Source organism: Varroa jacobsoni, unplaced genomic scaffold (assembly GCF_002532875.2).
Source record: "Varroa jacobsoni isolate VJ856 unplaced genomic scaffold, vjacob_1.0 scaffold_1109, whole genome shotgun sequence".
In the NCBI taxonomy this organism is placed as follows: domain Eukaryota; kingdom Metazoa; phylum Arthropoda; class Arachnida; order Mesostigmata; family Varroidae; genus Varroa; species Varroa jacobsoni.
In genome coordinates, this window is record NW_019214011.1 from 219029 (window position 1) to 246709 (window position 27681).

The 27681-nt window shown below is 40.0% G+C and overlaps 3 protein-coding genes across 6 annotated transcripts; 1 reads left to right on the plus strand and 2 right to left on the minus strand.

Annotated features, from left to right (window-relative positions):
* The first annotated feature begins 494 nt into the window (after nucleotides 1–494).
* PolE1 (DNA polymerase epsilon catalytic subunit 1) lies at nucleotides 495–19942 on the plus strand. 2 transcript variants are annotated; one of them, XM_022844403.2, is made up of 26 exons: nucleotides 513–744; nucleotides 1737–1857; nucleotides 2074–2364; nucleotides 2723–2959; nucleotides 3177–3363; nucleotides 3702–3943; nucleotides 4111–4853; nucleotides 4975–5475; nucleotides 5786–6107; nucleotides 6494–6683; nucleotides 7124–7437; nucleotides 12531–12689; nucleotides 12921–13031; nucleotides 13301–13714; nucleotides 13865–14223; nucleotides 14415–14666; nucleotides 14858–15185; nucleotides 15352–15555; nucleotides 15794–15959; nucleotides 16164–16438; nucleotides 16747–16917; nucleotides 17118–17362; nucleotides 17624–17882; nucleotides 18654–18851; nucleotides 19182–19291; nucleotides 19583–19942. In XM_022844403.2, exons 1-26 carry the CDS (start codon nucleotides 665–667, stop codon nucleotides 19638–19640), a joined length of 6537 nt encoding a protein of 2178 aa, XP_022700138.1. In that variant the 5' UTR covers nucleotides 513–664; the 3' UTR covers nucleotides 19641–19942. The 2 variants fall into 2 exon arrangements, with proteins under 2 accessions (XP_022700139.1, XP_022700138.1); XM_022844404.2 differs by lacking the exon at nucleotides 18654–18851 and having other exon boundaries at nucleotides 495–744.
* LOC111266699 (uncharacterized) lies at nucleotides 8012–11737 on the minus strand. Of its 3 annotated transcripts, none has more exons than XM_022844407.2 (4): nucleotides 11615–11737; nucleotides 10820–11213; nucleotides 9115–10403; nucleotides 8012–8873 (listed from the first exon to the last, which is right to left on the minus strand). In XM_022844407.2, the coding sequence occupies exons 2-4, from the start codon at nucleotides 11046–11048 to the stop codon at nucleotides 8310–8312; spliced, it is 2082 nt and encodes a 693-aa protein (XP_022700142.1). In that variant the 5' UTR covers nucleotides 11049–11213; nucleotides 11615–11737; the 3' UTR covers nucleotides 8012–8309. The 3 variants fall into 3 exon arrangements, with proteins under 3 accessions (XP_022700142.1, XP_086827164.1, XP_022700143.1); XM_086971038.1 differs by having other exon boundaries at nucleotides 10820–11051; nucleotides 11615–11720; XM_022844408.2 differs by lacking the exon at nucleotides 11615–11737 and adding an exon at nucleotides 11434–11553.
* Nucleotides 19911–26255, minus strand: LOC111266698 (valine--tRNA ligase). Its single transcript, XM_022844406.2, has 5 exons — nucleotides 25875–26255; nucleotides 22919–24345; nucleotides 22160–22345; nucleotides 20820–21953; nucleotides 19911–20412 (listed from the first exon to the last, which is right to left on the minus strand). The coding sequence occupies exons 1-5, from the start codon at nucleotides 26033–26035 to the stop codon at nucleotides 20189–20191; spliced, it is 3132 nt and encodes a 1043-aa protein (XP_022700141.1). The 5' UTR covers nucleotides 26036–26255; the 3' UTR covers nucleotides 19911–20188.
* Between the last annotated feature and the right edge of the window lie 1426 nt (nucleotides 26256–27681).

Here is a 27681-nt window from a genome sequence, read left to right on the forward strand (position 1 = left end):
CAGACACGCGCTATTGAGTACGAAGATGTGCGCTGTTCAATGCCTCTATAAATAATTCTATTTTTGCGAGCCCCATACAATGCAAGGAACAAGCACGGTATCCTGGGCCTATGAGAGTTGTATTATGGTTTTAGCGAAACCGATATAATTTCTTTATTATAAGTATTGAAAACAAGTTAATGGTTACAAAAGCGTAAAAAACGTATGCATGTCGTAATAAGCTTTTCATATTGGTGACACTTGCGAAGTTGTCGAAGCAAAGCTTTATGGTGCTAATGTACTATTTCGGCCCCCTCCCCACCAATAACAATATTGTTCTTATTAATAGGGTACCGCAGACCCAATTTAAGCCATATGGTCATATTTAGCTACTTCATATGTTCGACAGCTGGAGCTGTTTTCGAAGTAGTTCCATGACGTTATATTTACCTTTGCGCATATTGGCGCCAAAGGGCGCGTACATCTACTGCAGATGGTCTTTGTAATGCCACAATAATTCAAGAATAAGCATTTTTTCGCAATATTTGTGTACATGTGACATGTTACTTCGACTTGTCTGCCTTTTCTAATCCGAACTAATAATGAGTTTGGAATGAAAGGTTAATTTTCCGTCACCAAGGTGTATTCCTTTTTTCAATAGTCAATTTCTCGTGTGAAAACAAAGATGCCTCCACCAGGGGTACCGCGGAACACTGGCCGATACATAGCCGACCGTCGCGGAGAAAACAGTACATTTGATAAAGGGTGAGCGATGGTTGTATGACACTGGACTTCAATGAGGTTTTCGGTTTATTGTCGAATAAGAGAAACAAATATTTTTTTGTCATGTTTAATCATAAATTTGGAGCGAAAAACGCTTGAAAAAGACGTTAAATTAGTTCTAAACACTGGCATGTTTTAGTTGCTAATGTTGAACAGAAATATACGATAAAATCCTGTCTTTGAAGTTGTTTCTTTTTCTTTCAAGTTGGAGTTTTTTGTTACGCATTTTGTTTGGAATACTTTTTTTTGCTACTTTATCTGGGTAGCATATAAGTTCAGCGACTAAGCTAGCTTAACAGGATTGTGTTTACAGTTTAAGCTATCTATCTGTAAACCCCTTTCTATGTGCCCAGCGTTGATCGTAAATGAACTGAGAGAGCTTATTTCTTAATAAATACTTACTACTTGCTTTGCCTGTTAGCTAGTACTTGGCCCGCACGAGTAACCAGTTGCCGTAAGAATGAATGAAATAAAGAATCGATGGAGCTTTATAAAAAGCCACAGAAGGACCCCGCGACAATAGCATAAAAATATTTTCAAAGCTAATTGTTTTTGGCTTACATAATTCAGCCGAGCCCAAATGGCTAGCTGAAAAATGCAAAATTCAATATATGAACTGCGATTTTTTATGGATGTACTCTGAATATGAATCTAGCTTAAATACATTCAGAGCTCAAATTAATTTATCAATTTAAAATGTTCGTAATTCATCTTAGTCCTTGGGCGTCATAAAGGTGCGCAATAATACATATTTGAATTTAAAAAACTTACAACGTTACGTTTCCAGTGCTAGGAGAGTTGAGGTCTCTATGAAAAAAAAATCCACCAACTTGATTTTTTTAGAGGGTTCGTAGTTCATTTTTTTAGTTTTTTTGGATACATGTTTTGTACTTGGAAACTTACAATGTTACATACAAAGCTAGTGATCTTAAAGCTTATAAAAAACGCCCATAATTTATTCTGCATTTTTGCAGGGATAATTCAGAGCGTCGACTCGAAACCGCACTATTCAATGACCAAATCGATGCACGCTACGGCTTCGAAAGATATTCGGAACTAACTGAGCGCATCGGGTGGATGGTAAATTTACAGCAGGTACGAGTTTTTATGATATTTTATTTTTGGTAAATGAAATCAACGAAAACGCTATGGTCACTACCAGTATAGTTTCTTGAAGCACTTTGTTCGATTTGCGAATGATTACGGGAGTTGCTGTAAAAGTTCTTTCTTTTCAAACCTCATAACCCTGGAAAATAATAATATCGTGTGTTCTTTTTAATTTCCTGTTACATGTCGCCGTTTCATGCACAGGCGGAGATACTGGATGAAGACAAGCGGCTCATCGCCGCCCTAGATTGTTATTTTTTAGAAGAAAGTGGTTTTCGATTCAAAGTCTCTGTACCGTTCAAGCCCTATATGTACGTTTTGGCTAGGCAGGGCACAGAGCAAGAGGTTACCTCCTATCTTGGTCGGAAGTTCCAGGGGCAACTGTCGGGGTGTGAACTTGTTATGAAAGAAGATCTCGATCTACTTAATCATTTGACTGGGCTTCAGCAGACATATATTAAGTGTTCGTTTGCACACACTTCTGACCTCCAGAAGGTAAGTGTTGGGCAGAAGGCCATGATAATGAATGCTATTCTTGAACACATCTGTCTTTCATTACCAAATGAAGTAGTGAAGAACTGAAGGACAGTTAAACGGTTTCGTTCTATTCCTCTAGTCTAGTTTGTTGTATTTTGGTTAAAATATTTATCTGTCGTGAGGTTCACGAATAAACGTTTATGCGTCAAGGTAGTCCAGTCCACTATATCTGATTTCAGTCCTATGTCAGATTAAACATATATCGTTACTGATCACAGCTTTGATCTTACCAACGACTCTTTTACGTAGCACCTGTTGAGTAACATAACAATTGGTGATCTTCATAAACATTAATTATTTTTCTTGTTTGAATCAGGTTAGACGTGATTTGATGCCGATAGTTAAGAAAAACAAGCTCGATAACGTTGCGACTGCAACGGTAGCTCCCACTGAACCTACCCAGAATATTCTGGACATCCGAGAGCACGATGTTCCGTATCATGTTCGCGCCAGTATAGACCTCAAATTATTCGTTGGTCTTTGGTACTCGATCCGTATGCAAGGCGGTACAACTCCAATTATATCGAAAAGAGAGGATTTGCTTACAACACCAGTAAGTAAAGGAGGAACTTCTACATGCAGCCTGAAAACTATAGAGATATATATGTTTTAAGATGACATTAAACATTCTTGTTGGTCACTGACATGCTCTCACGTTTCCCGAAGTTACCGCTTAATTTTTTCCTATCTTTGTATTATAACAAAGTTTGTAATTTATTGTTTCAAGAATATTTAGTAACATCACATTGTTCGATCTTATATTGCACTAGGACGTGTGTGTTTTGGCTTATGATATAGAAACGTCAAAGTTGCCGCTCAAGTTTCCCGACGCTACCAGCGATCCGATTATGATGATTTCATACATGATCGACGCACAGGGCTTTCTGATCACTAATCGTGAAATCGTCGCGGAAGATGTAGAGGACTTCGAGTACACACCGAAGCCCGAATTCGAAGGTGTGTTTTCCATTATTCATTCTAGACTCGGTTTATTCGCTTAATAGTAATGACGATTGACACTAATAGACAAAAATATGGCTCATGATATGGCTCATGAATGTGAAAAAAATTTCAGAGTTTCGCGAGTTTGACCCTTCAAATTAACGTTGCTGTCAAAATTGTGTGGTCCAAGCTCTAATAGCTTTTTGAGTAAAACACACAATGGTAGCTATCGCCTCTTATGCAAATAATATTCAATTATATAATAGACCTATATTTTTTCTGTTAGAATGATCATTTAATTGTTAAGTTTTATTTATTTATTATTGACACCTGTTATGTAATTGAAATTGTAGGTCAATTTACAACCTTCAATGAAGCTAATGAAGCCGCACTACTGAATAAGTTCTTCGAACATATTCTCGATGTACGACCACTTATAATCGTTACCTATAATGGAGACTCTTTCGATTGGATGTATGTTGAAGAGCGTGCGAAAGTTCATGGCATTGACATGGGCAAGTTTATTGGCTGGAGTAAAGGTCGTGAAGGTTTTTATCTCAGCAGGCCATGTGTTCATATGGATTGTTTCCACTGGGTATGTAATATTTGAGCGTCGATTTTTCGATCTATTTCTTAAATGAATTTGTTCTAGCGTTGAATGCTGGAGGACTACTTACTTGATTTGCTTTGAGCGGAAAAAGTGTGATGTGTGGGATTCCTATGTCACATTGGTTTTTTGTCTGTTTTGTGTAATTTACGCAGGTGAAACGAGATTCGTATTTACCCGTTGGCAGTCATAACTTGAAGGCCGTAGCTAAAGCTAAACTACGTTACGACCCTGTCGAATTAGATCCTGAATTGATGGTGCAGATGGCCCAGGAAAACCCACAAGTTCTGGCCAACTATTCAGTATCTGATGCGGTTGCCACGTACTATCTTTACATGAAATACGTGCATCCGTTTATCTTTGCTCTTTGCACAATAATTCCTACGCAACCAGACGAAGTCTTACGAAAGGGTTCTGGAACTTTGTGTGAGTCCCTCCTTATGGTTAAAGCATTTGAAGCAAATATCGTGTATCCTAACAAACAGGAGAGTGTCCTGAATAAACTTTCCGAAGATGGGCATGTGCTCGATCAAGAGACGTACGTCGGCGGACACGTCGAGGCCTTAGAGTCGGGCGTATTTCGTGCAGACATCCCGTGTAGATTCAGGCTGGTTCCGCAGGCTTGCCAACAACTTATAGACGAGGTGGAAGAAACAATGAAACGAGCAATTGTAGTCGAAGAAGGCATACCATTTGACACTGTCACGAATTTCAAGGTAGTATGCGATGAGATTAAAGGCGCTTTAACTGGTCTGCGCGACTGCCCGAATCGATTGGAAAAGCCGATAATATACCATCTTGACGTTGGTGCTATGTATCCAAATATTATCCTCACAAATCGTCTCCAACCGTCGGCGATGGTAGATGAGACCACATGTGCTGCATGTGACTATAACAGGTTAGTTATATTAGAAATGTTTTTGTTAAGATTTAAATGAAACGGAAGTGAGGCAAGTAATAGTTATATAACATTATTTACAAAGTTTATACAGTAGCTACCCCCAATTATTGCTTTACAGGCCTGGGGAAAAATGTCAGCGCACGATGGAGTGGACATGGCGCGGCGAAATGATGCCCGCAACTCGTGCCGAGTTCCAACGTATACAACAGCAGTTGGAGACCGAAACCTTCTTATCACCTAGTAACCCTAAAAAACGGGTGCCCTTCCACGAACTTCCGGATGAAGATCGTGCCGCTATTGAGAAGAAACGCTTACAAGATTATTGCAGACGCGCATATTCCAAGATTCATGTCACCAAAACACAGCTTAGGAACACAACGATCTGCCAGCGAGAAAACTCGTTTTATGTTGATACGGTCAGGCAGTTCCGCGATAGGCGGTATGAATTTAAAGGGCTACTCAAAAAGGCCAAAGGGAAAGTGGCGGATGCCGTAAAAACGGGTGACGCAGCTGAAATTAAGACAGCAAAAAACTTGGAAGTGTTATATGACTCTCTTCAGCTAGCCCACAAGTGCATCTTGAACTCATTCTATGGTTACGTCATGAGGAAGGGAGCCAGGTACCATAATTATAAAATTTCGACGAATTATGTTCTCCTTTTGCAAAATGTTTAACGCCTACTACTGTGTAATAGTAGTGTAGCATACGTTCACTGTACAAGGGGGCAATGTGGAACATACTGAGGCGGTGGAGGTTCCGTCTGGGCACTAGGTTTAACAGGCACACTGTTCTAATAGAGCCATAAGTGCCAAGGTGCTAACTGAACGGCACGAACGGATCTCTCTTACCTAATCTCGCAAAAGAGAGGAACGAATGTGATCGTGTGGTAAAGATTCAAATGAGTCAATTTGCGATTTTCCTTATTTTAGGTGGTATTCTATGGAGATGGCTGGCATTGTTTGCCATACTGGTGCGGATATTATTATGAAAGCTCGAGAGCTTATTGAACAGATAGGCCGACCACTAGAGCTAGATACAGACGGTATCTGGTGCGTTCTTCCAGCATCCTTCCCTGAAAATTTTGAAGTGTTGTCGACGCATGAAAAAAAGAAAAAAGTGGTTATTTCATATCCCGGTGCCGTCCTCAACATTATGGTGCAGAAAAATAACACAAATGACCAATATTATGAACTTGTCGATCGCGAAAAGCGCACCTATAAAATTCGTGAGGAAAACTCTATTTTCTTTGAGGTAAGTAGTTAGTTGATGCAACCAGGCGTTTCCGGCTCGTTCTAAACTTTATCGAATTATGAAAAACTGGCTATATGCTCGTTTAGACTGTTCCATCTACTCTGTGCAAGCTATGCAATTATTCATGCAGTTCATTTCGTTATGCTGCGAAGCACATATCTTCTCTCAGAAAGATCTACCGCAACTTCCTGCCACTTTAAAGTATTTACAAAGCACCCATCGTGGATTCTATAATATTTCCATTTAATCCATTACATACATCCATTTAATGGTACATCCATTTAATAAAAAAAAAAAAATAGATGTACTGTGCTAAACCTTAGATGACCATACTTAGTTATGATACCCCGTAACTGTATCTGCTTTACACTGCATTCAAAATACAGGTGGATGGTCCATACCTTGCTATGGTGCTTCCAGCCAGTAAAGAAGAAGGCAAGAAGCTTAAGAAGCGTTACGCTGTATTCAACTTTGATGGAAGTTTAGCTGAACTGAAAGGGTTTGAGGTGAAACGCCGAGGTGAATTGCAACTTATCAAGATTTTCCAGTCGTCCGTGTTTGAAGCTTTCCTTAAAGGTATGCCGTGCTTATTACGAAATATGCGCTGGTTGTAAAGACGATTTGCGCAAATGTTCGATGTGATCAAAATCTGTTACAACATTGGATGGTGGATCACCTCTATTTTTAAGTTGACCAGATTCTTGCTTTCATGTTATAATTTGAATTTAAATAAGTAAAAGGACGCAGCGGCGAAACAATTTAGTTGCTGTTGTTGGTAGGTCTGTAGCTGTACAAATTCAGATTTTTAATAATGAACCGATTGCGAGGAGTGAGGCTATCAAAATTTTTATGTGACTAACATGGCTGCTCAGAATAATGTTGCTCAGTGTACTGTCGCTCCTATATCACGTACATTTTTGTTAGCCGAAGCAAATTTTGGGTAATTTTTTTTCGCCTAGAAAAGGCAAAGAAGGGTTTGAAGTAAAGCCGTCCACCCACTCATGTTACTACACTAGGCGAGTCATTGGAAGAGTGCTACGCCTCTGTAGCAAAAATCGCGGACTACTGGTTGGACGTCCTTTACTCCCGAGCCTCGACTATGCCAGACGAAGAACTGTTTGAGCTTATATCTGAAAACCGTTCAATGAGTAAGAAGCTCGAGGACTACGGCTCGCAAAAGAGCACATCGATTTCAACTGCTCGTCGATTAGCTGAATTCCTTGGCGATCAAATGGTGAAAGACGCGGGCTTATCTTGCTGTTATGTTATCGCGAAAAAGCCAGAAGGAGCTCCGGTAACCGAGCGGGCTATTCCGCTAGCTATATTTCAGGTATGAAACCTTATCTCACCTCTTCAGGTTACCTTTGCATGGCACACTCGGAATGACTCTATATTAGTAAATAAAAATCTTTTCAAATTAGCCGTACAAATCTGAATTCGTGGTATTAATGGCACCGCTGTCGGTCTCGTAATTTTACAGCAGGTTGCATATTGCTACTCGACAGCCAACCAGACAAAGCCCATTCCTTAGTCTTTTTTGACTGTCTCCATATTTTTTGTGACTGTTTCTTTTCGAATATTGTCTTAACTGATTCTGTTCCTTTTTCACTACTTCTTTTTTGTTTACCTGCTTGCTTTCCCAAATTTCCTTAGGACTTCATTCATTTCGAATAAACTTAGCAATCAGCCTAAATAACGAAGGCCAATTTACGGTTACAAGGTTATTGATTTTGGCTGTAGAAATCAATAATGTTTCATATACATGCTTAGCCAGAGGCTTACATTCATAAGCGAACTAGGCTTTGTAATTAACCGTTAACATTCCTTCATAAATCATAAACCGACGATGTCCAAACGGTTAACTGTGTTTTTTTTTCCACTTTCCTCCAGCGAAAACCCAAGAATTTTAGGTAAATCTACAGTAGTTTTATTTTTCAATATTTACACAATGCACTTCGGGCACCAGATACATGAATGGACGCGTTACATATACAATCAACCATTTCCTCTCTACACTATATAAACCGTACTAAAGCGATATGTACAAGGATGACATTTCATTGAAGAACTATTTGTCGGTTCGTACGCGACGACCTGTTTTTAACAGAATCGACGATCCCCCAAAAAGCGACCGTCGAAAGAAAACATGAAAAAAAAAACGATTTTCAATTTCAAGAGATTAGTTAGTTGAAGAATAATTCCTCATTCTACGATGTTGAATAACAGCACAATGCAGCCAACCTTTAATACACTGCCATTGTGGAGAATGGCGCTGCCTTCAAAACCTTCTGCTGGCAAAATCTTTCCCATGAGGTTGTTCTGTTCGCAGATGCATGCCCTTGGTAGACCGTTTATATTACCCAATAACTCCTCATCCGGTTCGTCCTTTTCTTTCTTAATGGTACAGCCATTTGTAGTGATTCCGTTCTCTCCGTTCACTTCGCCATTCGGCAGATCGGGTCCGTCAGACGTTTCGGATTTCGGCACGACAGGTGTACTAGCCCCGGCCGCTGATAACGTATCTTCCGAATCAATGGTTTCCGTTTTTACTATAATTTCATTTTTACCCTCGAGTCGTTTGGCATCTCGTTCAGCTTTGATGGCTTGTTCTTTGGCTTCCTTCTCGTCAGTCCATCCGGTAAGGTCGACCTCTTCAACATCGCTGCCAATGGCCTGGGCAGCTGCGGCTGCTGCAGCTGCAGCCGCAAGCGCTGCCTTTTCTGCCTTCGATTTACGTCCTCGCTTCATCGGAAGCCTTTTCTCCTTCTAGAATGTTTCAAACGGGAACAGAAGAATGTTTTTTTTTACTAGACTACAACTTGCACCAACACCATATCTACTTTTGTGTTATTTTCTTAAAAAGATAAGCTTGAATATGCGAGCTTTGCAATAGCCTCTGATCGGTATCAGCAATTTTGATATATATAGCTATCATTAGTTAGTGTCATAATTATAAATTAATAGAACATGGTTATTACTTAGATATGTGAAAACTCACGAAACTTACAATTTTCTTTTTCTCTTTAACAAGAGCTTTGATGTTGTCGGTAACTGATTGATTCTCCTTAAGTATATGCTGCACGTCGTGGTTATAGAGTACGCCATCCACATGTGTTCCATATTCACTGTAGTTGACTAGCTCAAAGCATTCCGTTACTTCATCGTAGAATATAACGGCATGTCGTGCAGAAGCATACTTGCAGTCTCCATAGTATTCAAGGTTGACATCGGCGCTGTTACACATCCCTAGTGTTAGATGGTTTTCCGTCACACAGAGCTGTGGGCCGCTTGAGCCTAAACCAGGCGTAATGAATGCCCGAGGTTGCACCTTGTCAACAACTGGTTCAGCTTTTTTCTGTTGTCTCATCTGCTCGATCATTCGGGCAGCCAATAACCGCACCGTTGTCTCCCCTAGGTCATCCACTGTTACATGCTCTAAATCAAAAATCCGCGAATTCATAGAAATAACCCCACCTAACCAATCGTGCTGCTCACGACGTTTCCGTGCGGCCCGATACATCGACTTGATGTGGGGAGGTATAGCGACCCGAATTACATCAGGTTCTATTCGACGCTTCTTGTTGAATGGTGGATCCTTTCGTGAATTTTTATGGAAAAAGTCCAGCATGACCTTTTGCTCGGTAACAGACTGACAACAATACTCGTCCCATAACCTCACCCGTTCCGAATGTCGATCTGACGTCATCTTGTCGTCGACCGCATGATGCGGATGGTTTGGGCACATCCACCGCGATAGGGGCATCATTGTTAGCGGGGGATCGAGACAGTCAGCGTGGAACATCAGTGGACAGTAATCACATTGGATGAGTGGGCCAGCGCGCGACGATCGATCACAGCCAAAGCACGTTCTTACCGGTGCAGGTACAAGACCACGGTCGAGGCGGGCCAGCTTCATTTCTCGTAACCGTTTTTTTGTCGGTTTGCCGCACCCTGAAAACACGTATGGCAGCGATACTTCTTTACTTAGTTGAAATTCCTCCGAATTATCCTTCTCGACCGCTTTGAGCAGCATTTTAAATGCTCGACTTAGCAAGGGACGATCGGAATCTTCATGTTCTTCGCAATCGAGTTCGTCTTCTGGCTCAACCTCGGCTGCCGGTCCCAAAGCTACAGCTGCCGCAGTCGATGTACAATTAAAGCAGGTCCATTTGGCCACTGGCAAATGGTCATCATCAAGAGGGGGATTGTGGCATAAGGTATGAAAGCAAGAATTGCACCGTGAGCAGCACACAACATCCCCACACTCACCACAAGAAACACATTCTCGACTTGAACCTGGCCAACAGAAAAAGAGATCAGGAAAAAACAGGCGGCTTCGTCATTAGCAACAGAATTTTCTTGATAGGCAGGTTTAGAGGGTTCACGATTTCCATGTTATGACCAGTAAAGTACACCTTTATCACATTCATAATATAGACAACAGACACATTTGACAAGATTGAATGTTAGTAATTATTAAACGATTCTGATCGCCGTCATATCTTGGAAATATTTTATATACATTTTGCAGGAATGCGATTAGGAATTGTTTACTAGTAATTTTATTTAAATGCAATGGGACAGCATTTAAGCATACAATTCATTTTGGATAAACAGCACTATATCTCACACATGGTTTAATTTTTTTTACCTAATTCGAGTCTCTAAAAAAAGAACTCTGTATATTTGATAGCTATTACGTTATCACTTACCAACAATAAGTATATTATTTTTTTTCTTCTTGCTTTCCTTTCGTGGTGAAGATATAAGGCTAAGAATTTGGGGCATCAATCCTTCTTGAGGATCCCACTGCACGACAAAGTCCGATTTTTCATAGCGTTCGTCACGACGACTTGGTTTTGCCACTGCCACGGGTGCATCGGGCTCGGGGCTTCGCGATGAGCACGGCTCCTCAGGGCTATTTGTTTTTCGTCCCGACATCTTCTACAAGTCAATGTGTTCAAAAATGCACGCAGTCATAGAGAAGACCGGTTGGCACTACTCGACAATTTGGCACGCAAATTTATTTTTCTGAAAAGCTGTTAAGCTCTCAAGGAACCTTTTCACACTTGAAGTAAATTTTCGTAATAGATAATAGTCCCTCCCCTGCAAAGAAAAATATTAAACTTTATTGGATTTATATTTTCGTAGTAGACTCTGTTATCGACAATTTAGTAAACTAATTTCGCTATAAGTCATTAATCTACTCAAAAGGCATTGCAAAGTTTTGTATGAGCTGCGATATGCATACGCTCTAATCCATATTTTTTCAAATTTATTTAGGCTTTTTAAAAAGTCGAAATATTGCTCAAAACAATTAAATTACTTGGTGTTCTAATTTCACGCAGTCGTTGTGAAGATTGGAAACTTGATACATTTACATATGAAGTCTGTTTCGAACATGACCACTTGTTTATGTGATATTTCATAAATTCTTTTTTGATTAACAGCTTAATTTACGTCGGTTTTAAACCCAGTTACCCGTTTTGTATTTTTAGCTCTCTTACCCGAACCACTATGCCCGTGATGTAATTTAATCACAAAGTTGTATTTGACACCGCACAATTTAAGAAAATTTCGGCGCCATCTTTGTAAACACAACGAAGGTACCGCAATAGTACCAAGTGTGGTACGCTTTCTGCTGCTGTTAGTCTTATTCTTTGCACGGGCAAAAATAAGTGCTTAATCGAATTAAGACTCATTGCTGAACGATTCAATGTTATGTAAGCATATAGTATAGTGGAGGTTTTGTGAAGATGCGAAGTTGAAACTTAATTGTGGTTTCAAGTTAAAATCATGCATGGTACTCTTTAGATGTCCGCTATTTTAGAGGCCGGGAAATATGAACATGTGTTGATCCTCTTTTGTAGCAGAACAAAATCCAAGTTCTCAGTAAAACTTGATTTGAAAAGAAGCTCTATATCTTAAAAAAAAACCGTTAAATATAATAGGTTTTGTATTTGAAGTCAATTAGAAACAAGCATAAAGTACTGACGTGTTTTTTAGCATTAGGTTGAATTTAACACGCATATTTGAAATTTTTAATACGCAGCGTTTGACTTAATAATTACTAAGATTTAAATCTAAGTTTTAAGAAATATTTCATAGAGAACATAGGAAACGGATAACAAAAGTTTTTTGAGGATTTATAACGGGTATGATTTGATTTCCAAATTATGCATGGGCGTCAGAACCCGATTTCCCGTTATTGGACACCTTTTAAGGGCCCAGTAGACAAAACACTCACGAATAACGTTACAAGGTTCGAATGATGTTACTTTTGGGCCAAGGCCCGAAAGCTTATAAGGAAGCGAAAACAACAAATATATACATTTTTTAATCAGTAGCGACTGCATGTGCCAAGTCGATTAGATCAACATTTTTTGTACTGATTTGTATTTTGCTGATTGCTACGTCTAATAGGCTGAGCCCGCGGTGCGACGTCGCTTTCTTCGCAAGTGGCTCAAGTGTTATGGCGAGGATGAGTTGGATATTCGGAGTATTCTTGACTGGCATTATTATATCGAGCGGCTTGGTTCCGCTATTCAAAAAATCATCACCATTCCAGCCGCTCTACAGCAGGTTGGTGGAATACTTAACTGGAAACTGTACCTTCTGCATTTGGCTTTATTATGATTCAGTATGTATTTTTTGTCCTGTAGATTTGAACGATTTATTATACATTCAACGAAAGACTATTCGCATGTAGCTATTTAGTGAGATTTAGCGTAAGTGAAAGCATTTTACGATTTTATGCATAGCAAACATGTATAATGAGCACATTGCTGTGTTGTTTAACTGTGTAACGACTAGGTCCGGAATCCAGTTCCACGAGTATCCCATCCACCGTGGCTTCATAAAAGGCTCCTTGAAAAGGATGACGTACTTAAGCAAAAGCGGATCAACGAAATGTTTCAAACAAAGGTCCTTACGTAAACTAAGAGCTACAAATCTAAATTCTTTGTTGTATTGACTCAGTATGTGTCATTACTTAAAAGTGCACTCCAAGCAAAACCTTGTAGTAAATATTCATATACCCGTTTTGATGCACTTAAAACTGAAATTCAACCTTACGGCACCATGAGAAAAAGTACTGGAAAATATTAAATACACAAAACACCATAAAATAATTGCATAAGAATATGAAAAAACTTATTGACTTGTTTGCTTTATTGATTGCTGTAAGCCAACAGGAAAAGGACATAGAAGATCTTTGTAGCCCGGGCACGTCATCTGAAACTCGCCCAGTGGTTGCTACAGTAACGCGCAAAAGGGCCAGAGACGAGGATAATATCGAGAATATCGGTCGTCATTGGAGGGAGGTGTTAGGGAACCCACCCCCGACGGGAAGCACGAATGAAGAGCTCGCCAAATGGATCGATTTCCACAAGCGCAAGTGGACTTACCAAAAAAATCAGAGGGACCAACTAAAGAAGCTTACTAAACGTGTTGCCCGTGCATCTGCTATACCGACATCACCCACGGCCACTCAAGTGGCTAAGCGGACCAGACTTGGTGGCACTAATGGCGCAGGTATCAACACACTTGGGAATTTCCTACGTAAGGCTCAACAGACACTCCTCAACTCACCCTGGCAAGTGATTCAGGTAACAGCAGCATATCATACAAACGTTTTCCCAAAAAAAAGATCTCAGAAAAACAATCTTTAAAAGGCATGTGCATTTATTTACCAAATGTTTATGTTAAATGCGTATTGTATGTTTATCGATTAGCGACTTGTTTCCTTTAAATTATAGGTTTGCGAAACAGGCCGTCCAGGGATCTTCAAGCTTTGGGTGCTACTAGGTTCTTTGGAGCTGCGGCAGATACGCCTTGTTGTACCCCGCATCTTCTATGTCAATCAACGTTACCCGAAAGACAACGAAGAATCTCCGATTTATCGGAAGGTAATGCGTCATTTACCACGTGCGCATCAAGTAGCTCATCTGTATGAGTACGCGATTGATGAAGGGGTGTACATTCACAATAACGACGATATCGCTGCGGAGCTCGCAAATCCGTATATCGAGGGGATATACGAGACACAAGTGCCTCTTGATTTCCGACTTATTGTTACGCTCGGCTGTGTGACGAAGCTTAACAAGCAGTATTACAGGTATGGCTACAATTTGGGGGTATAACTATCATATAAAATTCTATTATGAGGGCACATTTGCGCTATCCGCAGCATAGACGTTGTCACAGATGAACGTTGGGTATGATATTCAGAGGTAGAACGGAAGGATGACGAAGAAGATCCATCAGCAAGGATTCTAAAAGTATCATCGGATCCTTATTGTTTTACAGGCACTATGTTGGGGAGTCGAACGATACTTTCGACATGCGTCATTTAGAAATGTGCACCCTAGCACAAGTGGATTATCTCGAAGGGCAATGCATGAAATACGTATTTTTGTATCAACATCGGGAGGCGCAAAAGCAACTCTTGGCTCTATTCATTCCCGTGACAAAACGTGCCTGGCTTTTTACAGTGGATACTGTGAAAACGAATCAAATACCTAATTTGACCAATATGTATAATCAAGAAAGAGCAGCCAAGTAAGTTACTAATCGCACGAAATATATGTAATTACATTTAAATAGAGCAGTACAGAACTTTATAAAATCTGATAAAATTTTTATCGAGCTTAGCTTCGCGAAAATTCGATGTACCTAGGATACACAAAGTATTTAAGATATGTGTTAAAGAATAACTCATTCTCGCTTGCATTTGTCATGCGTACAAATAGGATCGATCGCGGTACTGCTGAAAATGCGATTTCAGGACCCGACTACACGTTTGAGTCTTCAGCAGAATCTGATGTTCGTGTAGTTTATAAGGCAATTCAGCGTCAACTACAGCTGTACCTTACTGAAAAACGAGGACCTACACTCCTTGCCGTACAAAGCGCCCTTGATGCGGCAGATCTGGCAGTGCTTATGCCGCAAACTAGCGAGTTTCCTATGGTGCGACTTCACGTTCGAGATAGCGTAAAGATGTTTGATCATCTGCAGTGGCAACGACTGGGGAGTAAGGCTGCCATCAAACATTTCCTCAATGTTGAGCCCGCCCTTCATGTGAGTTACGTTCTCACCTAACCGCGCAATCAAGCTTGCGAAACTATTAAACGCTTTTAGTGCCGTAGCGCAAAGATTTGAGCTGCAAATAAGATCAACAGTTATTAGTACATGCAAAGTACTTTGGCGCAAACTAATATGTCGTCGCTAAAAAATTGAATTCTAGGGCCAGCTCGAACAATGCCGCTACCTACATGTGCCGATCGGCAATCTGCCAGCGGATGCAACCAAATTCGGCTGCGATATTTTTTACGCACGAAATTTGCTCAAGCAGAATTTTGTTTGGTGGTGTTCAAACACTGACCGTCCTGATCTCGGAGGGAAAGAGGCCGATGATAATCGCAGCCTCGAGCATGAACTTCATCTTGAGGTAGACAACAACCATATGACCTGGCTAGGCAATATAAAGCTTGTTTATTTTACTAAATTTTAGGTATACAATCTGACGAACTCCGCCATAACAGACATGTATTTATTATGAGTTTCTTCGCGACGTCTTGAAGAGCGTTACTTATTGGTCACTAATTGGAGCATTTTGGAAACGCGTTGTAGGGGGTGAGTCGTACAAAATTAGAAACTATACAAATAATGCCTAAATGACTTATCAGGCGAATCATGAAGGAGCGTACACAAGTGCTTGTGTTGAATTGGAATTGCATGGATTATTCGTGACAACCATACTTCAGGCGCATACCCTTGCCGAACTTGAGGGTATCTGCAGCAACATTGCCTTTGACGCCGTACAAGTGCAGAGCGTTCAGGATATGGTTCAAGGTTAGTGTTTGTTCCTGCTGTGGGCTTTACTGTCACCGTAACTTCCAGTATATATAATAAAGTGAAGATTAAATTAAAGTAATTCTTTTGATTTTACACATCTCATCAAGTCAAACATCTTAGTCTATAAATGAAAACAACACACGATTAGCGTTTTGGCTATTCTCATGTTTACAAACAGTTCTTGCTACAATATGTCGACAGGAGGCACGGAAGCTGGACACACCGTGTCTGGTTATGATGAATCATCGCAATGTGCAGGTGCATTTCGAATTCTTCGTCAGATGGTTTCTGCCTTCATGAAAGATGTGGCGGTTTACAAAAACGTCTTTGCAGATCAGCAGCTGCTGCATCTGTTCCGGTGGCTGAAGGATCCACATTCACTGCTGTATGAACCCTCATTGAAGCGTATTGTCGATAATTTTATAGGAAAAATGTTCCACCAGCTTGTTGCCGAGTTTCATCGCCTTGGAGCCAAGGTATGAATGTACAAACTGATGTCAATTAAAGCAGGACAAAAAGTCCCCAAGTAGAATTGTATAGAGCAGTACATTCGTCCTGTTTAGAACTGTAGGTATACTCAGTGTACTACTTCTTAACACAATCTTAGACCACCAGTGCGTGGGTTCTATGTAAAGAATGAAATTTTCAAATAACGTGTGTTTAACACATCTCTACGCTATTCAGTATTTTACATGTACACTTCTTAGCTTAATGATTTTCTAGTATACTTGTCTAAGCTTTTAATGCCTGCGTTGTTAAACGTGCGCTCGTGTATTCAAAATAGGTGGTTTATGCCAACTGTTCTCGAGTTATCGTCTGTACTAAACGCCGAAGCATCGAAGACGCTCTGTCCTACGTCGATTTTGTTATTAATTCTATGCGAAACAAGGAACTATTTCATAGTATAAATCTGACTGTAAAGCAAGTCTACAAACTGTTGCTATGGATGGACCCGGTACGTTGCTTACTTATCGATCGTTTCATTAAATGATATAAGTTTTGGATGAATTAAAAACTATTCTTTGCCACTCATATTTTTCAGTTCATTTCATTTAATCATAGTCATTGAGCTAAGGGCTGACATTGGATTGGCCAAGAGTCATCAACTTCACCAAAATATTTTATTGAACATTTTATAACCTATTTCACTTCTAGTCTAACCACGGTGGAGTTCAAGAAACGGAAGATTCGGAAGATGAAGTTAGAATGCTGTGGAACATGAGCAAGTTCTTGTCGACACCCTCGCTCGAAGAGAGCTTCAATATGATGGTTGGGGGATATATTAATGCTTTATATCAACATCTGCACGGTCAGGAGCCCGGGTCGATGGATAATGCCCAAGAAACCATGAAGTTCGTTGACGCGCTGATTAAGGACGAATTTGCACAGAGTCTAATGAGGTAAGTCCCTCGTAGGCGGGAATGGAGAGGTTGGTAGTATAATATTCATTCAGTTAGCTCAAGAGCATGTGGAGAAAAACGTTCTAAAAGCTGTTTTGATTATAAACTTGTATCAAATAATTTTACGCTTTCTGTATAGTATATTTAATATCGCAGGTACAATTGTTATACAAGTATTAATTGCACAACTCCTAATGATCCCCATTGACCAACTATTTTATTACTATTAAAAGTCTCTTCTTGTTAATTTTTAATCCTTAGCTTGACGAAAAAGCTGCACGACAAGTACCCGACAGGAGAGTTTCCTAGAAATGCTATGATGAGACCCACCATTTCGCGAGTGTATTCGCCGTCACTTGAATTTGTAAAGATGGTGACCCGAGCGCTGTCAATCGACTCCAATATTTCTGAATACATCAACAATAAGCTGAAAAGAGATCTACTAAAACTTTGCGGCGTCGGAGCCTTTTCAGAAATCGCTCAGTGGAATGATCCCTGTCTTTCATTTACCCTCTCTCAGGTTTGGACAGACACCAGCGTCGTTATCGGCGTCTTTCTGGTTATCATGTGTACAAAAACGTGGCTTAGAGTTATTGAATAGATATGAAGAGTGCGCAAATAGGCTTAAATGAATTTCTTGCCGATTAGAACTTTGAGAAAATGTATCTCGATGCCCCCAACAATTTAGCAAATCATCTCTCTATGTACAAAAAGTTGCAAGTTTATCTGCTACTGTAGAAATTACATACGCGAAATTTGTCAGACCCAGCCCAAAAATACAGCTGACTTACACTGGGGTTTCTAAAAACGGTAACTTCATTGTCTACTACCCGTAGAAAAAGGGCTTTTCTCGATTTTAGTCAAACTGGCGTGGAAACTTTTTACGTAATACACTACGTTTACTACATACATATTTATATATTATAATATGCTCGTTGACAAGTACACCCAGCAGCAGGCAAATTGTAAGCCATAAAGTTGCGCTTCACGTATTGTTGATGTGTGTTTCTGTATTACTCCTAAAAAATATCACGCGAAGTTCGGCAAATAGCGCCGGCTCGAGTAGACATGGAATGCTAGAAAAATCGATTCTCTTGGCTTTAATATATGCAGAGCAAAATAATATTAAGCAAAATCTGTCATTATTAAGCAAAACTCCAATAATAATACTGCCTCGTCATATCAAAGGGTTTATTTCTGATTTTCTCGACGAAACACAACTGACATCAACAGCAAGTATGGTAGCATTTTTAAACATTTATCTTTATGCTTGGAAAATTCATTTATGCAGGTAATTTGCACCCATTGCAATAATGTCCGCGATATCGACCTTTGTCGTGACGCCTTCATGGCAGAAGGCGAATGGTACTGTCCGATGTGTGAAGCCAACTATGAAAAAAGTTACATTGAAAGTCTTCTCGTCGACTCACTTCAGGCGATAGCAACCGCTGAAGTTTTGCAGGATGTACAATGTACTAAGTGCAACATGGTGGGCAGAGAGAAAACGTGAATTAGCTAATTTATTAGTGCCATTATCATCACAATCATTATTTTAGCTGGTCCAAGTCACTGTTTAGTCTAAAAGTCGCTGGTTAGAACTAAAGAGAATCGGCATGTTCATATGCTATGAAATACAAGTTGCTTATCTAGATTTATATTTTGTAAATCGGTGCGCAAAAAACTGAAAATCCTATCTAACTAGCAATCTTAGTAGGACTAGCACTTATGAAACACATACAACATAGTACGCATTCGGTTTTTTATGTACTACCTTGGCAAAGTAGCGAGGATGATTGAAACACTATTTCTTGTATTACAGATCAAGGAAAACAATATGAGTCGTCATTGTGAATGCGCAGGCTATTACAAAAACCTCAATGATACCACAAAGGTCTGCGAAAAGTTAAACACCTTCGTGGTAATGGCCAAGTGAGTGCAACATTACGTAAATATCACTAACGAATATGCAAATAAAGTGAATGTACGTATAACAAATATGTGAACACTGACCAGGATATGGGTGTGACTATCAAAATCTAGTCTAAACAGTGTCTCGGCATCACTGTACCGTAAACGATCTAACTAAATCTTTGATCGATCGTAATAGGGTAGAAAAATAAAAGGCGCCAATACTGTCCTAATTTTTCGTAACCTTCTTTCGAAAAACCTGACCTGCCTACGTATGATCCATTTCTCACTTCAAGTCTTTCGCTTTTTCAGGACATTCAAAATGGATGTTCTTCTGGAAGCCGTCGAATGGATGTGCGCTATGAACTAGGAAAAAATATATATTTGGTCGAAAGAACACTACGAGTTATGCAGATCACCTTACAAACAGCAATAGCTAAGATACCTTATCCGAGAAAAAACTTCTCGGAGCTTTGCCCTCTGACAGCCCGCCCGCACGTAATGTAAAAAATATGTGATTTCAGGCTGAATGTAGGTGGTGCTCATTTTTCATGATGTTAACAAATATCGACTACTTATTGTATCTATGCCAATATAAGTTGGTTCTGTTTGCATAGGCGACACAAAGAAGCTATACTAATGGAGCTGTATAAAGCTGATTTATTAACAAAATTAATATGGTCTTCATTCATGAGTTCAAGCCACATCGAATGATGAGCGTTTTGTGCGCGGTGCGTAGGAAGCAAACGTCATTCCAACTTTTCCGCTATATGTCGATGGAGCCTGTAATTGAATTTCGTTTCCCTGGTGCAACCAGTGTGAATTCTAGCATACTGGTTTTTATCTGTTTAAATTAGTAAGTAATTATCACTTTTATAGTGTATAAAGTTTTTTTTTTTAGTTTCATTAAAGGAGTTACTAGTTGTCTCCCATTACGGTTAAGCAACGGATGGAGTCCGTGATTCGCTTAAGCTCCTCATTGATGTGATTGCATCTGTCAAAATTTGACTTCTGCACTTCCAGAGGAACCTTGTCAGCATAATCCGTTAAAGCCATACTTTCTTGAAGCTTGGCCAAAGATTGTTTAAGCACACTTTCTTTCTTTGACAATCGCTCTTTCTCCTTGGCAGGATTAACCACACCTTAAATGAACAAAATATTTCCTATTTAGCACTAAGGCTCTTCATTATTTTTACAGGTACTATGATAAAATGATAAAATAATTGGTTTTCAATATGCTCCAATATGTTCATAGAATATATTCTTAAAACTATGTCAACTGAATATTAACAATATCTTTTTGGCACATTAAGAATTAAAGTCAGAAAGTTTTGAGACCGTTTTTCTTCTTGTCGGATAGATTGACCGTAGCTCCTAAGCTAATTGTCGGTACTGTTAGATAATCCTAGACTCAATCGCAGATTCAATGGATGAACTTAATTTGAACAAGTAACATAGAGCACTGTGATGAAATGCGTGCGAACATGAAAATACTATAGTAAACAAGCATGAAAACTCATTAATATCATTAAATGCAAACTCGACCTACCTTTGAGAAGTAGATGGGCCTCAGCATTCCCGATGGTAGTAATTGCGCACCCTTCAGGTGGGGTTTGTACCACCTGGCATGAGAGTGACGTTGTTAGAGTGATTATCGTAATGGCGTGTTCGGTAACAACTCTTGCCGTATCCTCAGGACATTTAACGAATAAATCAACTTTTTGAGCACGAGTCAAGTTGTAATCTGAACGCATCGACCGAACTTTATGCACAAGATCTAGCACAAAGGCAACATCTTTCTCGATCTGCTCGTCGCGACCACCGGGCACCTCGGACTCGAGAGGATAGGAGGCAACACAAATGGATGGGGCATCGTTTAGACCTCGAGGCAGGCGCTGCCAAAGTTCTTCAGTGATAAATGGCATCATAGGATGCAATAAACGCAGACCAGTGTCGAGACAAATATACAATGTTTGTACTGCTGCAGTTTTGGCAGCGTCACTCTCAGATTGGAACACAGGTTTGAGCGATTCGAGATAGACGTCACAAAGCTCATATAGCCAAAAGCTATAACATGCCGTTGTTGTCAATGGGAAATCGTATTCTGTTAAGCCCTTGTTAGCGTTCGCGGCAGCAAAAGCCAGCCTTGAAAGAATCCACCGATCCATAGGAAGGCGTTCACTGGGGCTGTCCGGTGGTTTGAAATCAGCTCCTAGGTACGTTAATGCAAACTTTGTGGCATTCCATAGCTTATTGCAGAAAAAACGATATCCTTCAACACGATTAATATCAAGGTTGATATCTCGACCCTGACTCATGTGCGCGCACAAGGCGAATCGAAGAGCGTCCGTGCCACACTCAGGAATTCCTTTCGGGTAGTCTCGTTTCTGGCCCTCCTTTGCCTTGCTGATCTCATTTGGGTCAAGGTTCGAATTATCTAAGGTGGCCTGAAGCCTTTCCAACGTGATACCTTTGATCACATCAAGAGGATCAATTACGTTGCCAAGCGATTTGCTCATCTTTCGTCCATGGGCGTCACGTACAATTGAGTGCAGAAGCACCTCTCTGAATGGCAGCTGACCCAGTAGTTTCGTTCCTAACATAACCATGCGCGCTACCCAGAAGAAAATGATATCGTGACCAGTTTCAAGTAGCGAGCCGGGGTAGAATGCCTGTAAATCGACTACAAAATTAAACATCTTACAAAGTTAGGCGTTTCGATATTCTTCACAATCGAACGTCTGTGTCAGTCCATTGGGTGAGTCACACTTCAGCCCGTTAACGAATCATTAAGTATATGCCTCTAACTTATGCCATGGCTTGCAACTAAGCCTTTCGTATAGGTGATGGGCATACATACTTCACAACTAGAAAAATGTTTTCACTCACTTGTGGCGTCGGGCCAGCCGAAAATTGAGAAGGGGAACAAGCCTGAAGAAAACCACGTATCAAGGACATCTTCATCTTGTTCTAGGATAATCTCCTCTAATGCTACTTTGAATTGGGCAGCGGCTTTACTCAGTGCTTCATCCCTCGTTCGACCGCTAATCCAGTATTCGTTTGAGTTCCACGAACCTGGGTGAATTCGAATGAGATGATAAAAATTAGGAAATTGTGTTGTACGGGCCGCGCTCCTTTAATTAAAAAATCTTTCGTTACATAACAAGTAAATCCTTTATTTAAATCGACAGTAGCATCATTGTTGCTATCTTAGGGTGCACTTATAAACGGAGAGGTGTACATAGTGCATAAAGCCCCCATAAGTATGCTCCCTTATACTTTTTAAATAATTTTTAAGGTTACCAAGACAAGAATGGATTGACGAAGCCAGAGCTGTAAAATCTTATCGATCTGTAAAAAATTGCATAGCTAATGCTTTTTGCCGTAGATTTTTCGTACTGCTTAAACCACATTTGAAGTGGCATGAATCACTTAGATGTAACGATTTCTCAGCTCCATTGCCTACACATAAAAGAAGATCTGAGCTAATTATCCGATTGCCAATTAATAAATTGGTACCACATTAGAATTCGCACTAACCTAGCAGCTTTAGTGATATTGTCTTTGCGTTAGCACCACAGATACTAGACATTAGTTATCAGTGTGTCTAAAATGAAGATTGAGAAGTCTCATTCCACAAATACATACCCTCCGGATTAGGTTTGCTCTTAAGCGTGACATAGTAGGCAGGAATACGATGTCCCCACCACAACTGTCGCGAAATGCACCAGTCCTGAATGTTTTCTAAAAAATAGTTCCAAATCTTGATCTGTGGCTCTGGAACAATTCGTAGGGTTCCCTCTTTGACATCATTTACAGCCTGAGCAGCCATTTCTTTGCAATTAACGTACCATTGCACTTTTAGAATGGGCTCAACGATATCCTTTGACCGGGAACACATAGGAACGACCATGGGATTGTCCTTGGTCTCTCGGTACAGTCCAAGTTTTTTAAGTTCCTCGAGTACGGCTTTACGGGCATCGAAGCGCTTCATACCTGAAAACTTGCCACATCCTGCGGAAATAACACCATTTTCATCCATAATATTTATAAATGGCAGGTTATGCCTTTTCCCTACTTCATAATCGGTATAGTCGTGGGCGGGAGTAATTTTTACGGCACCCGTACCGAAGGTCATATCGACAAACTCGTCGCAGACAATCGGTAATTTGCGCTCTACAAACGGGTGGATAACCGACTTGCCATGGAGATGCTTGTAGCGCTCATCATTTGGATGGACAGCAACAGCCGTATCGCCAAGCATCGTCTCAATACGAGTAGTGGCAACTACGATCTCATCATCGCTTCCCTCGATTTTATACACGAACGAGATCAGAACACCAAATTCAACCTTATCCTTATACCCGGGAACAAACAGAAGAGTTCGTCCCGGCAGCTCCTTCTTGTCAACCTCTACATCAGAGATGGCTGAGCTAAGTGCGCACGACCAATTCACGAGACGGTTCGCCCGATAGATCAGATTTTCCTCGTGTAATCTACAAAATGCTTCAGTCACGGCTTTACACATCTTCGCGTCCATCGTGAAGACGGCTCGAGAGAAATCGACTGAACATCCTAACGCCTTGAGCTGGTCATAGATACGGTCGGCCTTCTCGTCACGCCACTTCCACACTTCCTGAATGAAACGCTCGCGCCCAATGACATGTCGGGTTATACCCTGTTCACGGGCAAGTTTTTTCTCGACTACAACTTGCGTGGCAATGCCGGCATGGTCACAACCCGGATTCCACAAGGTAGTTTTGCCCTGCATACGATGCCAACGAGTCAAAGTATCTTGAATGGCTGATGTTAGCGCATGTCCGATATGCAGGGATCCCGTAACGTTAGGGGGTGGGATGACGATAACGAATTTTCCCTTGGAGTTTTCGGCGAGGATATCAGGACTATTATATTCTGGCTTGAAAAATCCCTGCTTCTCCCACCAGGAATACCACTGCGCCTCTACGTATTGAGGACTATAGGAATCAGGCATGGCACCAGAAATATCCTTCTTATCACCTGGTGCAGTCTGTTTCTCATAGATAATTGTACCCTTGGTTTCTTTTGGCTCTTTTCTGAAATTCAAACGATGCTGTCGATTATTAATTTATTACTGTATTTAATATTATCTTATTATCAATCTACTAATCTATGCTAATATTTAAAAACATCATAGCTCATATAGACGTAATTGGCCCCGGTACTTGTCTTTCAGATAAGTCAGATGTATATTGGTATTCGAGGCAAAGAGGAATTAATGATTACAGTTGACCAAGCAGGAGATAAGGATGAAGTTGAAAAAGGTATATATATATATATATATATATAGTGAGAATTGTCGAAGATCAATGGAACGTAGTTTTAAAAATTGTGTATGGTGAATTATAGTAAATTGAGCGCAATGAACATAAGGCAACTAGAAATATTAATTTTGAAAAACAACATTCGAAATAGATAGAACAAGTAAAAAATTTAATATGCGATGCTATTGCTTTTTCGTTAAAAACGGAAATAAATATTTAACGCGACCATAAAAAAAAATTACGATGAGAACATTGTCACACAAAAGGCCTTGAGAGCCCTTTGTGTCTAAAAGTAAGAGATCAGTCTAAAGGAACAAGAATACAGTATTGTGTAATTACTAAGTAAAAAACTACCAAATGTCGAAATTAAATCACAGATTGTTATGGGAATGTACAAAGACATTGCTGTCTGATAGACTTAATATATTACCCTCGATGCGTAAATGGAAAAAGAACTTTTCACAATAAAGGTTTTCGGTGGGCCAGTTATAGGTTTCCTTGTGTGATGCAATAGGACCCATATTGTGTCAGACACTTGACACTGTGTTTGATCCAAATAAGAGCCAATTAAAGCGAAGACGTGCAGTGCTCGACCGAAAAATTACTCATAAAGCTAAAACGGTGTGCAGCTTTGCCTGGCAGTCAATGGCTTTACCGTTTATTTATAATAAGACAAAGATGGCTAGTACAACTTTGTTATAGAAATGTCACAAATAAAACTTGAAGTTGGTAGGATAAGACACATTTCAGACAATCAGTCTAGTATCCGCTCAAACCAAAAAAATCAATTGCATGTTCACTTACATGAATATTAAATTTCTAAAGAATTACAAAGGATATAACGAAAAAATAAGCATACACTTATATATTAATCTTGTTCATTCCAATTAGTGAAATACCTAATTGTTTCAGGATGTTCTCATGTTCTTTTTTTGCTGACAACTTTTGTCATTTGTAAATTAGGTGTAGATAGAACTCGACTTTCTCTTTAGCTCATAATCGGATTGTACTCTAAGAGAAACCGTGGCAAGACAAAGGAATCATAACTGCATATAGAACCAATCTAAAAAAAGCGCAGGTCAAAAAAGGCATGCACTGAGAACCTAACTGAACTTATTCGTTTACCCTGTCAAAGAAGCTCGGTTGATTCTGTACCGGATAGTTAGCATATGGCTTCCGATGCTTTAGCATCGTTACACAATCAACTAGTCTGGGCAGTGTCTGCACTGTTAAGAGGGGTACCTAGCATATGCATTATCGCTACGAATATATATTATATCTATGTTTTCTAATGAACGCACTTATCCTTTTTAGTGGCACTCTTTTCTCCGTCGCCTTTTTTCGCCTGCTGTTCTTTTTGCTCTTGAAGTTTCTTTTGTTTCTCCTGGAATTTCGCAAGCTTTTCAGCTTTTTTGGCCTCAGCCTTTAACTGCTTTTCGGTTTTTTCGTGCTGTTGCTCCATCGTTAGCTGGACTTCGGAGCCGCATAAGTCTTGTTCCACACGGAGCCGCACGGGTGCACTAGGCCATACAAAACAAGCCGAACCGCTGCCCCGATCTCAAAAGCAGCACACGAAACCTTCTAATGAGATACAACGTGGAGGAACACAGCACTTGAAGTCTGGCGGCAAACAAAACCGAGAGAGAAATTGTCCCGTGAAACGCAGCGGTGGGCTAACGTGAGAAAGGTAAGTTTGAACTTTGGCGGGAAATTGTTAATCGTTTAAGTATGACGCTATGCAGCTCCAAGGTGTTAATGTTTCATTAATGCTTATTATAGTGTTCGAAAAATGACAGGTGCACGAAGCGGAATTTAGTAGGATTTTTTTTAATAAGTTGTTGCGCAGGAAAGGCTTTCAGAACATTCAAAATGAATACTAATAGTAGCTTAACCTTAATTGTCTTAACCGTAACCTTGGTTATCGGTAGAATTAAATAGGTTAGCTACATCGGAATAGACGATGAGGGCCAAATTTGTAATTTTATTTGCTTATTGGATATTAAATCAGTTCCTTTCGGGTAAATATGCATTAGAACAATCAGAACGTCTAGCTTTATTATTTCTACTAAGACAGTCCGAATTAGTTGTACTATTTAAAAAAAATCTTAGTATCGACTCTCATATCAGCGTTACCGTGGTAAAGGTGATTAGACGTCACACTTAAAGAAAATGTAATTGCGATTTTATTAAGCATCATAGTGCGAACTGTCAGTATAATATATACTAAGATCGGCCTGGCTGATCAGCTTCAGATAGTATGCTTTCATCTGATCCTAGTAATGGTGTAGTTTTAGCGTATGCTAAATGCTGGAATATGTGGTGGTCTTAATTCGTAATCCAGCGCATGCATACATTGTTTTGTACTGACAACCAGCCGTCTGAAGTTATGCTTACGCCACTAATGGACATAAAATTCAAAATCTTCATTTGTACATCTGCGTACATAGAATCTTTCTATCAATTTCCACAATGCAATTAGACGTTATGTCATTAAATCGTTGTTCTCGGTTGGCAGGATAAACAACCCCGCTTTACGTAGATTTCAAGGAAGAAAAAGAAACTTCGCGTGCCCAAACAAACAAAGGATAGACAGCAAATTGTGCAAAATAATGTTCACAAAAAGCTAGCTCGTCTTGATTTCTACAACACTGACTTCATTAAGGACGTCCTATAACAGCCCTTCAGAAGTAACAATGATGATCAAGCTGACAGATATCAAATACTTGAACTGATGTATGTTAGCTAGGGTGCTATCTAATTGTTGCTACAATAAAAATTAGCTGTACACTTATTAGTGGCAGCGCTAAACTGTAGAACACACTGAGATGTATACGACAATGCTCGTTGCTACAGAAATAAAGCCGTTCTCCAACGGTATATTTTTTATCATGCAGAAACGATGTTGCCGTCTTTTTTTCTTATCATTGAATGTGGAAACATAAACCCAGAAGAAGGAACATGGGGTACTTGAATTGAGTTCATCGAGAGCTTTGGTTGACATAAGAAACCACCGCTTCATAAATTGTCGAAAGAAAGTGAAGAATCTCTAGCCAACTAAATCTAGCTTACCCTAGCCCCTATCACCTTTATCACATATCTATAGCAAAT

What these genes read in the sequence shown, in the direction of transcription:
- PolE1 (XM_022844403.2), top strand. Translation starts at nt 665, where the DNA reads ATGCCTCCACCAGGGGTACCGCGGAACACTGGCCGATACATAGCCGAC. An exon ending in AACAGTACATTTGATAAAGG is followed by an intron (nt 745 to 1,736) that starts GTGAGCGATGGT and finishes GCATTTTTGCAG; the next exon opens with GGATAATTCAGAGCGTCGAC. An exon ending in AATCAAGAAAGAGCAGCCAA is followed by an intron (nt 14,667 to 14,857) that starts GTAAGTTACTAA and finishes GCGTACAAATAG; the next exon opens with GATCGATCGCGGTACTGCTG.
- LOC111266699 (XM_022844407.2), bottom strand. Translation starts at nt 11,048, where the DNA reads ATGTCGGGACGAAAAACAAATAGCCCTGAGGAGCCGTGCTCATCGCGA. An exon ending in AAATAATATACTTATTGTTG is followed by an intron (nt 10,404 to 10,819) that starts GTAAGTGATAAC and finishes TCTGTTGGCCAG; the next exon opens with GTTCAAGTCGAGAATGTGTT. An exon ending in TTAAAGAGAAAAAGAAAATT is followed by an intron (nt 8,874 to 9,114) that starts GTAAGTTTCGTG and finishes GAAACATTCTAG; the next exon opens with AAGGAGAAAAGGCTTCCGAT.
- LOC111266698 (XM_022844406.2), bottom strand. Translation starts at nt 26,035, where the DNA reads ATGGAGCAACAGCACGAAAAAACCGAAAAGCAGTTAAAGGCTGAGGCC. An exon ending in GAGCAAACCTAATCCGGAGG is followed by an intron (nt 22,346 to 22,918) that starts GTATGTATTTGT and finishes GAATTCACCCAG; the next exon opens with GTTCGTGGAACTCAAACGAA. An exon ending in CGGCTGGCCCGACGCCACAA is followed by an intron (nt 21,954 to 22,159) that starts GTGAGTGAAAAC and finishes TTAATTTTGTAG; the next exon opens with TCGATTTACAGGCATTCTAC.